Below are 12,880 nucleotides of genomic sequence, written 5' to 3'. Positions count from 1 at the left end.
GCGGCACATTTTCTTACTCTTAAATCCCCCAAATTATTATCTAAAATATACAGAACACTTTCTAAATTAGATGAATCAATATCCCTTCCTACTGCAAAGTGGGAAGCAGATTTATCAGTCAACCTAGACCAAAACTTCTGGTCTCAGATTTGCTTAAAAACTTTTAAATTAATTAAAAATCCCAGTCTGCAATTAATACAATACAAAATACTTCATAGAGTGCACTATACGGGTCATCGGATGTTCAAGATGGGCTTTACATCTTCCAACAACTGCTCACACTGTCAAGGCAATACACCAGACAATTACATCCACGCTCTTTGGTTCTGTCCACCAGTGCAAAAGTTTTGGCGCGAGATATGTGAAGACTTATCAAAGTGTCTGAAATGTAACATTCCAACTTCCCCCTTAGTGTGTCTACTGGGCAGCTTAGATAATGTCACTTCAGAAAAGAATATAGCCCATATGATCTTCACTGCCCTATGCATAGCCAAGAAAACAGTCCTCATGAACTGGAAAAATAAAAATAATCTTAATTCTAACCAATATAGAAATTATCTATTAGATTACATTAGTCTTGACACAGCCTCTGCCACCACATTAGATCAATTGCTCTGGGCCCCTTTTATCAGCTCCATCACCTAGTGGGGGTGGGGCATAGCTGGACTGGCCATCGGGCATACCGGGCATTTGCCCGGTGGGCCGCTGGCGATTTTTTGTTTTTATGGGCCGATGGATTTTTTATTTTATTTTTTTATTTTTTAGGAAGGGTATATATAATGAAAGGTGTTGGATTGGCCAATTGGTCATGATCGACTCTGGGCTGGACCAATTACAGCCGAGGAGGCTGGATGCACCCTCCCCCTTGTTTAGCAATCACGTGATTTTCGCGCATTGCATGCCGGGAACCCGTGGCAAAACAATCCAAGTACCGCATCAAATGCAAACATTTGCTGCACCGCAAAACGTTCATTCTCCGGTTCCAATACCTTCTTTTTTTTTCTTTGCCGCACAAAAAAGGAATGTACAAAACAAAAGGAGAACAATGCCGGTCCGTACAAAGACAGACTCGACGAAAAGACAAAGAAAAGATACGAGGAAAAAATCAAAGGAGTGAAAGAGTGAACAAAAGACGTCAGCGTGCTGCCCAACTTTCACCACGCTCAGATTTATAATTATACGCTTCTTGGAGTGAGTGCACACACTCGTGAAGTTTAGTAACTTCAGGTCACTGCAACAAGCCCAGGTACAGTTTACCGACGGATGGGTACAGGACCTTGAAATGCACCGTGTAGAACGAAAGACTATTGTACATATCATAAGTTTACCAGTCTCACAAATCGTCTTCATAAATACACATTCATTAACAGTTTATTAATAGGACCTTTGAGCTCAACGGTAATTAATTAGTAGTGGAAATAATTTCTGGTAGTGTAACAGTGTTTATCTGGTATTATTCCACTTGCCACAAATATCAGTGTCATGGGGAAACAGCGCCCCCCCTCTCAGTGTGGCTGGTTAGGTGAGGCTGGCTGCAGTAATCGCTGCCAGTCTGCCGTAGCCATACGAGAGGTGAGTTGTATTGTTCCGCACACAATATAGCTAAGTAGTACAGACACATAAAACATGTTTGATTAGCTGACGAGCACCGAGTGTAATAAGTGCTTAGTGGACACATGTCCAACACCAGTTTTATGTACTTTTCATTTGTTTATTAATGTGTGAAACTGTATGCTAAAGCGGAATGCTAATGAGATGTTCTGCCGTAGTGTGCTGTGCGGAGTGGTGTGTGGCGAGCCTGTGCACTGATAATACACCGTTGTTTCCATTCAGGTACATCATTTGTTGTTGCTGTTATTTTATTGTATATTAGAAATTGTAATATTGCTGCAGTAATCGCTGCCAGTCTGCCGTAGCCATACGAGAGTGTGCTGTGCGGAGTGGTGTATGGCGAGCCTGTGCACTGATAATACACCGTTGTTTCCATTCAGGAAATAAAGTGGCAACGATCGATCAGAGACTCCTTGTCTTTTTAAAAACACTACACAACGCAGAGTCGAGGAGTCTGTTTGGGCCGAACTGTTGCAGCGGGATGAAGCAGAAACCGGTTACAGTAGCATTACAGAAATGTAGCAGTGACAGTAATATTGTATGTTGTAATCGCAATGGACAATTAGTGATACAAAACAACTGTTTTATCCTGTGAGTAAAAGTATATGGTTTTGTCAGTGTACCATGGTTATAACAGAAACGAAACGCAATATTGTGTCAGGACAATTCACTATTTATGCACAATAAACACAATAAATAAAGGAGCATAGCGCGACAATTTCTGTTCAGCGCCAGACTTGCTTGTAACCTATATCACCAATTATGTTAAGAAAAATGACGTATTAACTACTAAAAAACACTGACCTTTGTGGGAATGCTTGGAGCAGACTAACATGTGAGCTGGAGTGTTCTGGGACGTTATATTTGGTATATCCAGACCATCTGTCGGCTCTTACTTCGGAAACATGGCTTAAAAATTTCTCTTCAATGACTTAATCCGATAAAAAAAAAAAAAACGATCTCTTTACCCGTCGGCTTCCCGTGGCTGTCATGCGACCGGCTATTGCAGTTAATAATACAACAGCTTCTTGCCATTTTTTGGGTTTCTTTTTATCGCTGTGTAACTGAGTTCAATTGAAAGCCTGCATGCGCTAGTACCTCTTGCCACAAGTTCCCAGAATCCTTTGCGGTTTTATCCCTGAATGACGTCACATTTTCAATCTTTATCCTGGTGGGCCGGGCTCTAGTCAAAATGCCCGGGCCGATTTTTTGTCCCAGTCCAGCCTTGGGGTGGGGGGTCATAGTTTGGTCCCGCCTTCACTGTTGTGATTGGTGAGGGGGTAGGGACAGGCTTAGGGCGTCGGGGGGTTCCCCAGAGGCATCTTCCTTGGGGGGCTCAACCCGGGGTAGCGGTCACGTCCGGTTGGGGGCTCTGTTGGCTCTCAGGTGACTGTTTCCTCGCGGCTGCGTGCAGCGTGGCTAGGGGAGGGTCTGTGCTGACGGACGTGGGTTACTGACCTGGTAGCCTGGCTGCCCCTGGGTGGGTCCGGGATGGGCGTGAGGTTCTGGGGGCGCTCCGTCTCTGGGCTGGGGCCCGGGCCGGGCCTCGGGGGCTTGGGTCCTGGTTGGTGTGTTGCCGGGGTTGTGGGCGGGTGGGTGCATGGGGGCCCGGCCCTGGAGCAGGGTGCCGCCGGTGCGTCGAGCCGCCTGGGGGGCTCTTCAACTGGTGGGGGGGATGGTCACATCTTGCAGGAGCTTTCTTCTCTTCAGGAACTCTCTGCAGGAGGGGGAGATACAGGAGAGGTGGAGGAAGATCTCAGCCTGGGCGTCTATTGTCTCATGTAGTCTGGAAGATGAGTGGATGGTGGGGTGGGTGCAGTTTTCTCTGTGGTGGGGTTGGGTGGACTGTCCGGGGCTCTGTGGAGCCGGGGGGCGCTACTGCACTGGGCCCCGGTCTGATGGGCCTGGGCCCCCCTTCCCTGGCGGGTCGCGGAGGGTGGGAGTGCCTACTGGGGTCAGCGGGGGAGCTGGCCCCAGGGAGGGGTTACCTGCCCCTCCCTTCCTTCCCTCCCCATCTCCAGCTGCCTCCCTCTTCCCGCTCCTCCACAACCACCCACACATGCAGGGCCTTGGAGTGGGGGTATGTCACCAGGGTGCAGAGGAGGCTACCCCCCCCCCCCCCCCTGTCCCCTTCTGGCTGCCTCTGCCTCAATTTTATCCCACAACTTAGACATTCACATTATTCACACTCTCATTACACATACATATAGGATCTTGGGGGTGGGCACAATCACGGAGTCCAAATTACCATCAGGGTGTATACCTCACCCCTGACGTCGTTGCCCACCTCTCAATTTTAAATACACTTAGTCATTGAGGGCTAGCAGGAGGGACCATGCGCTTACCTGCTGCTCCTTGGCAGGTAGCTCCATGCCCTCCTGGGTTTTAATTGCACCTTAGAACACATATGCATCAACACTACAATGAGCGGGTGGAGGGAGGTTTGGAGTCTTCTCCCACCCCCATTCTCTGCAGCCTGCTGGAGCGGGAGGGCTAGTAGGAGGAGTTGGCCGTCCGACTGCGGTCTGGGGTGTGGGGCCTCCCTGCTGCTGCGGAGTCGGGGTGGTCTGCCTCTCCCCACCGCAGGGAAAAGGGTAACACCACCTGGGTCTGGGTGCAATTCCCCCCTCCAGGGGCAAGGGTACCTAGACCCGGTTTGTAGAGTACGCTTGGGGAGTGTGATCGTGTGTACAGCGTCTCTTTATGTCTGTCTCCACGTTGGTTGAGTGTGGAGTGAGTGCATATGAGAGCATGAGGGTGGGAATGGATGTTTGTGTCTGTGTGTGCCTGTATGTCTGTGTCTATATGTCAGGTTGGGTATCAGACGCCACCTCTCTGGGGACACCTCAGGCCCTCCAAGGTTTGGAGGCCTATCTCCACCCACCACCACTTCCCCTGCCGGTGGCGGACTCCCTCAGGTGTCGGTGTGTTGGTGGTTCTTTGTGTCTGGGGGTGGGCGTCCGGGTACACACCGGCTCACTCCTTGGCGGCCGCTTGTCGGGGCCTGGGGCCTGGGGCTCGCTCGGGCCCCTTTGGAGGTGGGGTGCCCCCGGCCTCTCGGCCTGGGGCTCGGTCACTCAGGCACAGCTGGGGGCCGGCGGAGCTCACGGGCGCGTCACTGCAACTCCCCCTGACTTCTGCTCCGCGGCTGCTGGGCGAGCCCTCATCTGGGACTCTCCTCAGCTCTTACTGGAACAGTGGCGCGGCTGCCCCTCTGTTGGTCTTCCATGGTCTCTTGTGTTCTGGGGGCCTCTGGATGTCTGGAGTTTTGATCTCCTCCATACCTGCTTCACACCCTGGAGGACGGGGCTGTGGCCCCCCCACACTCCCTAGCAGATCATTACATGGAGAAACCTTTGGAATGCAAGCATGCTGATCCACACAGGTATGCACACATGGGTATTCACAGACGCGGACTAAAGCTTTCTTGGCTGCTGCCTCAAAGCACACTGTGCGCTGTCTATCTTGCGTGCTGCACAATATCGTTTATTACTTAGTAAATACTGATATCTATGACTAGCTAGTTTATTGTGATGGTGCTTTGTTTTCTCTATTATTATGTTGCTCTTTGTTGTTTGCTGTCTCCTCTGTTTGTTTTTTTTGTTTGTTTGTTTTTTTTTTTCTCCATACAGGTGACCCAGGAGTTCTTTTTTTTTTTCTCTCCCTTCCCCCCCCTTCTCACCGTCTCTTCTCCCCTTTGGTTTTCTTTCTTTCTCTCCCCCTCTTTCTCTCATTCATTCCCCCTGTCCTATTTATTAAAAAAAAAAAAAAAAAAAAAAAAAAAAAATGACAAAGGATGAACTGAAGCTCTGCCATCACGTAATGTCGCATACTGCTGTTTCTGATGTCATTTAGAAAAAAAAAAAAAAAAAAAAAAAAAGATCATTCTTTGTAAACCCTAGAGATGACTGTGTGCAGATTCTAGTAGATCAGCAGTTTCTGAAATACTCACACCATCCTGTCCAATGCTAACAACCATGGCAAGTTTCTTAAATCACTTTTTGAACTTCAGATGTGATTGGCTAGTTGGATATTTTTATTAGCAAGTAGTTGAACAGCCATACCTAAGAAAGTGGCTGGTGAGTGTATATGTACATAGTCTACAGACTTCTGGTCAGTAACTGGTTTTGCCAGCTACAAACATCAAACAGTAAAGAAAAAGTAAAAAGAATCAAGACTCAATTAGAAAAATCACCGGAAGAAAGATTTGAAGGGCAGCTGGGAACTCGATCCAAAGAAAGATAAATAGTTTTCTAGATATTTTTTGGGCTAACTCCTGCGCTACAATGACCACAGATTATATAAAAAAATATTCACCCATCTTATTTTACACTTAACTGTAATTTCACTTGAGTTCGAATCATCTATATAAATGTAATGTTGAGAATTTTAGAACACATTAAAAAAACAATTAAACAAGTTAAGGTGTAGCACTGGAATTCCAGAAATAACTGGAAATCTTTCAGAGAAAAAAGGTTTTCACAAGAATTTGCAGATGTTCATTCCTTGTATTTAAGAGCTCTTTTTATTATTATTATTATTATTATTATTATTATTATTATTATTATTGTATTATTATAGTATTTTGTATTCTGCAAACACTACTATTTTTGAGCCATCTGATACTGCAGATAAAAAAGATAAAATTAATTAGATCAGATGTGATGTAGAACAAGTCTTGTACACTAAATACATTTCTATTCCTGTAAGCAAAAATGATAGAGCATCCATCCATCCATCCATCCATCCATCCATCCATCCATCCTCATCCGCTTTATCCGAGGCCGGTTGGCGGGGGCAGCAGCTTATAAGCAGAGAGGCCCAGACCTCCCTCTCCCCAGCCACCTCCTCCAGCTTATCCGGGGGAACACCAAGGCGTTCCCAGGCCAGCCGAGAGCCCAGGGTCTGCCCTGGGGCCTCCTCCCGGTGGGACATGCCTGGAACACCTCACCCAGGAGGCGCCCAGGGGGCATCCTTGTCAGATGCCCGAACCACCTCAGCTGGCTCCTTTCGATGTGGAGCAGCAGCTGCTCTACTCTGAGACCCTCCCGGATGGCCGAACTTCTCACCCTATCTCTAAGGGAGAGGCCAGCCACCCTTCGGAGGAAGCTCATTTCTGCCGCTTGTATCCGCGATCTCGTTCTTTCGGTCACTACCCACAGCTCGTGGCCATAGGTGAGGGTAGGGACGTAGATCGACCGGTAAATTGAGAGCTTCGCTTTTACACTCAGCTCCCTCTTCACCACGACGGACCGGTGCAGCGTCCGCATTACTGCAGCTGCAGCCCCAATCCGTCTGTCGATCTCCGGCTCCCTTCTCCCATCACTCGCGAACAAGACCCCGAGATACTTGAACTCCTCCACTTGGGGCAGGAACTCATCCCCGACCTGGAGTGGGCACTCCACCCTTTTCCGGCTGAGAACCATGGCCTCAGATTTGGAGGTGCTGATCCTCATTCCCGCTGCTTCACACTCGGCTGCGAACCGTTCCAGTGCGAGCTGGAAGCCCTCACCCGATGAAGCCAACAGAACCACATCATCCGCAAAAATCAGAGATGAGATTCTGAGGCCACCAAAGCGAAAGCCCTCCGCCACTTGGCTGCGCCAAGAAATCCTGTCCATAAAAATTATGAACAGAACCGGAGACAAAGGGCAGCCCTGGCGGAGCCCATCACCCACCAGGAACGAGTCCGACTTATTGCCGGCAAATGATAGAGCATTTCTAAAATATTGTTTTGAACCTGCAAATAGCAGGGGAATAGTATTTTAATAGTAATTGTAGTAATAGTAGCAATCTTGAAAAAATTGGGCTTCCACAAGTGCCTCTGTGTGCAGTCAGAGCGCCTTATTTCTTTTTTTTTTTTAATCTATTGAATTAATGTAAGCATTTGTTGTGCTCATTCACTACACCAACACTTCACAATTACCTCATTTTATATAAAATACTCCCCCCGGGGGTACAGGATACAGGGTACAGGAACCATACTGTACTCTCATACACACACCCACCACTGCCAACTGCATGCATGCTAATTACTTGTTAGCATTCAAGTGTTTTTCCACTATTACTCTGGAGAGGAGTCATTTTATTTTATCTGCTGCTTGAGTCATCAGTTTTACTTCCTTTCAAAATGCTTCCCACCTGTTATAAATAGCCACATCAACACCTCACATGTGCAGAGAGGGAGGCAGATATGTGTTGGTCGAGATAGTTTGGACTTTGTAACCAGGTGAAATCATGTTTTTGTTTAAAATGCCCTTTCTTCTTGAAGAACTCATATGAAGCTCTATAGGATTTAATTAAATGTTTTATTTAGTAAAAGTGTATTTGACTTATTTTACAGGTTTGATGAAGCTGTTTTGGGGTGAATTGTGTTTTACATTTACTAGATTTACTGTAATTACAATTCATGAATTTTCTGACATTCATGTGTGCCATATACAGAATGGCTGCTTCCACATTTTGGCTCCCCTTGCAACCCACTAAGTGGCTCTCCTCAGCCCTCTCCCTGCTGCTTGTCAGCATAATGGGTAAACCAGTGGGACTGCAGGGGGTGCAGGCGACGGTGTGCTCCCAGTTGGGTGCGCCAAGCGACAGGGGTGTCTTTCAGGATGGAGATGTGATTATCGGCGGACTCTTTAGTTTGCATTACATACCTTCAGCTGTAGAACAGGACTACACCAGACTGCCACATTATGAACCTTGTAGCGGGTAAAACTTACTCAAAACATGTTTGTTTGTTTGCTGCAATATGTATTATTTCATATTATAAAATCATATCCTGTAACCTTGCCTTTCACAGGTTGTTTAATTCACTATGATTTTTTTCCTCCTGTGGTCACAGTTTAGATTTACAAGCACTAAAATATATGTACGCTATGGCATTTGCCGTGGAGGAAATAAATCAAAACAGCGCTCTGCTACCAGGAATAAAACTAGGTTATCATATACTTGATAGCTGCGGCCGATACCCATGGGCTCTGCAAAGTGCTCTCTCACTGGTTGGAGGAGACAGACACAGCTGCAATTTAACAGCCTCTACACTTTATTCTGAAGCTTATGAACAACCCGGAGAGACAGCAGGTTTGATTTCAAATTTCATGAAGTTAAAATTTGAAAAGTTCATGTCAAACAACAAATAATATGATCCTATGACTGTGTAAAGATGCTGCTTTTATTTATTTATTTATTTATTTATCCAATCATCAGGTGTTCAGCCTGTTCCTTTACTCATTGGAGGTCACGCATCTACAACAGGAGTGATACTCTCTAGGATCCTAGGGCCTCTCTCTGTACCAGTTGTAAGTTTTTATAATGGGAACAATGACTGATGATAATATTGTATAGTCATCTTTGAAGAGCTAATATATTTTGTAAGTTGTAAAAAACTGATATTTGTGTGGCTCACAGATCAGCTACTTGGCTAGCTGCCCCTGTCTTAGTGACAGGTCCAACTTTCCTAACTTCTTCAGAACAATCCCCAGTGATATCTACCAAGCTCGGACCATGGCACAAATGGCCATACGCCTCAACTGGACTTGGATTGGAGCTGTGCTTGCGAACAATGATTATGGTCAAAAGGCAATACAGGTGCATGTTTTCCTATTATGCTGTAAATTGCTGAATAAATCTTTGTGTCCGTCTTATATAATAAAAGATAACATAGTGGTTGCTTATACCTCCATATTTCAGGTATTTCAGGAAGAGATTAAGGGGAAAAGGGTGTGTTTAGAATTCATTGAGACTGTTCACAGAGAAACTATTGTGAGTGATGCCAGACGGGTGGCGCTTACGATCCAGTCTTCAACTGCAACTGTGATTCTGATCTTTTGCTGGTATACAGATGTACAGAAAATATTTGTGGAACTTGCCAAGAGAAATGTGAGTAAAATATATTGACACTAGTAGCATAGGAGTTCATCAGTAAACACAAACTTGTGTTCTGAAAAATAAAAGCACTGCTGGTTTTATTGCAAACTTTCTTTATTTTGATATTTCCTTAGGTGACTGGCAGACAGTTTCTGGCCAGTGAGGCCTGGAGTACCAGTGACGATCTTCTTCAAGATATTACAATCTCTAAGGTTGCAAGTGGAGTTGTTGGTGTTGCCATTCGGAGTTCAACAATACCTGGATTTGAAAATTATCTAAAAAAGTTGAGCCCATCTCATCGTCCTGATGATGAATTTCTGAGAGAATTTTGGGAAAAGGAGTTTGGATGCAGTATTGTGAATGCCTCACACAATACTTCTACCTCATCCCATGTGAAAAAAGCTTCTATACCACCCTGCAGTGGGACAGAGTCCATAAATGAAGTGCAGCATTTCTTTAGCGACATCACCCAGCTAAGAGTGGTGTATAATGTCTACCTTGCTGTTTATGCTGCAGCCCACGCCCTTCACAGCCTACTCTCCTGCCCCAGTGGAAAAATCCCTCCTCAAAACAACATCTCTTCTTGTTCCTCTCCAAAACACATCAGAACTGTAGAGGTGATCATAATTATCACTGTGTGAGCTATTAAACACAAGTGCTGGACTTTAAGATTTCAATAAGTTGAATACTATAAAGCACTTTATATTCTCAATACTGTACTTTCAGCTATTGCAACACTTAAACACAGTGAATCTCACAACACCACAAGGAGAAGTGTTTTATTTCCAAGGAGGTGACCCCCCAGCAAAGTATGACCTTGTGAACTGGCAGAACACACCCAAGGGGACGCTAAAACTTGTTGTGGTCGGTCATGTAGATGGTTTTGACCTCCACCTTAATGAGTCAGCTATTCAGTGGAGCACAGGATCAAATCAGGTAGTCAGATTAACAAACTGCCTAAAGGTTACTGATTAATTTGCTGCAGAAAGTAGTGTTCTTGTCAATTTTTATAAGATTATGCCATGTGTCTTGTGGTTTTTATTTAGGTGCCTGATTCAGTGTGCAGTAAAAGCTGTCGCCCAGGTACACGGATGACAGATAGGAAAGGGGAACCTGTCTGCTGTTTTGACTGTATCCCATGTGCTGAAGGGGAGATTAGCAATAAAACTGGTAAGGAAATGTAAGCAGAGTTCTGGGGTAGTGTTTTCCTTGACCCTTGTCTACTTTAAGTTCATCTGCACTTTTTATTTTCCTATTTTCAATCTGCTTTTCCTCACTTCTTTACCAGATTCACTTCAGTGTGAGCAGTGTCCGTCTGAGTTCTGGTCTAATGTTGAAAGAATTGCCTGCATCCCTCGCCAGCTGGACTTTCTTTCTTTTAATGAAACTTTGGGCATTACTCTCACAACAGCAGCTGTGTCTGGTGTCAGTGTGACAACCACTGTCTTTGTCGTGTTTCTATTCTACCGTCAAACACCTATGGTGAGGTCTTTGACAAAATGTGAAATAGAGTTTAAAGTATTGATTCATTGTTTCATATTTATTTTTTCTCATATCCAGGTACGAGCCAACAATTCAGAGCTGAGCTTCCTCCTTCTTCTGTCACTCAAGCTCTGCTTCCTGTGCTCGCTTGTGTTCATTGGCCGCCCGTCAGTCTGGTCCTGCCGGTTCCAGCAGGCTGCATTTGGGATCAGCTTTGTGCTTTGTGTTTCTTGCCTCCTGGTAAAAACCATTGTGGTTCTGGCTGTTTTCCGCTCAGCTCGGCCTGGTGCTGAAACTTTAATGAAGTGGTTTGGCCCAGGCCAACAGAGAGGAAGTGTCTGCTTCTTTACCTGTATACAGGTGCACATATTCCTGTATTGATGACATAATGAGAATGTTTGCCAATAGTGTCCTTTCTCTATAGTAGATCACAATCTTTTTCATTAGCTGTCTCATCTACAAATAAAGTAAATTAATGTACAAATAAAGTACATTAATGTACAAATGAGGTAAATTAAAAAATGTGGGCAACAACAGTGGAGTAAGAACATTTAAATATTACTTTTGGGCATGATTTTTACAGTAAAATTTCATTGGAAATCCCATGCTTCATTATAATAATAATTTTTTAAATAATAATAACTTTGAGGTTTGTTTGTTCTCCATACAGGTTATCATCTGCGTTATATGGCTCTCTCTCAGTCCCCCCAGGCCTCAAAGTGATTTTGGTTTTCAAGGGTCAAAGGTCACCTTGGAGTGCACCATGGAGTCTGTCGTAGGCTTCTCCCTCGTCCTAGGCTACATTGGCCTGCTGGCCTGTACCTGCCTCCTCTTGGCGTTTCTTGCTCGTAAACTTCCAGACAACTTCAATGAGGCCAAACTGATCACCTTCAGCATGCTGATTTTCTGCACTGTTTGGGTGTCCTTTGTGCCTGCTTACATTAGCTCTCCGGGGAAGTATGTTGTTGCTGTGGAAGTTTTTGCAATACTTGCCTCTAGCTATGGTTTACTGCTTTGCATTTTTGCCCCCAAATGTTTCATTATTCTTTTGAGGCCTGAGAAGAACACAAAGAAACATCTTATGGCTCGATAGTTATTCAAATGTGAGTGTAGAATTCTTTTTACATTTGTCTTTTATTAATAACTGAATTGAATTAGAAAAAGTAGTTGTGTTCTACTGTTAGTAAATAATAGAGGATAGAATCAAATATAATGCAATTATGTGTTCTATATCAATGTTTTTAGTGGGGTTTTTTTCCCTGAGTTTTGATTACAACCTGCACCAAAACCCAGTAAAATGCTTCACTTTGTTTGTTCTAGGCCAGTTTTTTTTTTTTTTTTCATTATGCCATCCACATAAACTGATTTAAATTTAGTGATTGCTTTTCTAACTTACTGATATGTTTTGTTGATAATAAATTGAGAGTTCAGGACAACTTATCACAACCATTACACACCAGTTTAAAGACAACAGGCCAACCCAAAACACTTATAGATATCAAATACTCAAAGATGTGCTGAGGCGACTTATGATATCATTTGGTAGTAAATAAATAAAACGGCATTGGACTTTGATAATGGAAGATACACACTCCATACAGAGAGGACTAATCTGTCAGGCAGATCACATTAATATCTTATATATTCTAAATATATACAACAATCAAAGTTCATGATAAATAGGTAGATGTCACATACACAAATAACTTTAAAGATGATATGTAGATTTTGCTGAAACTGCATGTACCAAGTCATGGCCAGCAGATGGTAGTGTCATACCATTTATTGATACTCTGTTCCTTCCCCTGGCTGCTTTGAAATTAATGTACATACAGCACTCTTATGCCATTGCAAACAGTCTTTTCTTTGACCCAAAGAAATTTGTCTCAGTCCAAATACAATTTGCAATAACAATACA

General features: G+C 44.4%; 1 protein-coding gene across 1 annotated transcript; it reads left to right on the top strand.

Annotated features, from left to right (window-relative positions):
• The first annotated feature begins 8,056 nt into the window (after nucleotides 1–8,056).
• LOC146559938 (extracellular calcium-sensing receptor-like) lies at nucleotides 8,057–12,092 on the top strand. The gene is made up of 11 exons (XM_085244386.1): nucleotides 8,057–8,322; nucleotides 8,456–8,694; nucleotides 8,821–8,912; nucleotides 9,022–9,201; nucleotides 9,304–9,492; nucleotides 9,615–10,097; nucleotides 10,207–10,416; nucleotides 10,527–10,650; nucleotides 10,769–10,962; nucleotides 11,041–11,322; nucleotides 11,633–12,092. Exons 1-11 carry the CDS (start codon nucleotides 8,057–8,059, stop codon nucleotides 12,053–12,055), a joined length of 2,682 nt encoding a protein of 893 aa, XP_085100512.1. The 3' UTR covers nucleotides 12,056–12,092.
• Nucleotides 12,093–12,880: the final 788 nt, after the last annotated feature.

Source organism: Mchenga conophoros, linkage group LG14 (assembly GCF_057382185.1).
Source record: "Mchenga conophoros isolate Kocher_MC1m ecotype Shallow Benthic linkage group LG14, M_conophoros_male_GT1.1, whole genome shotgun sequence".
Classification (NCBI taxonomy): Eukaryota; Metazoa; Chordata; class Actinopteri; order Cichliformes; family Cichlidae; genus Mchenga; species Mchenga conophoros.
Note: the sequence above shows the minus strand (reverse complement) of the source record. Positions and strands in the feature narration are given on the sequence as shown.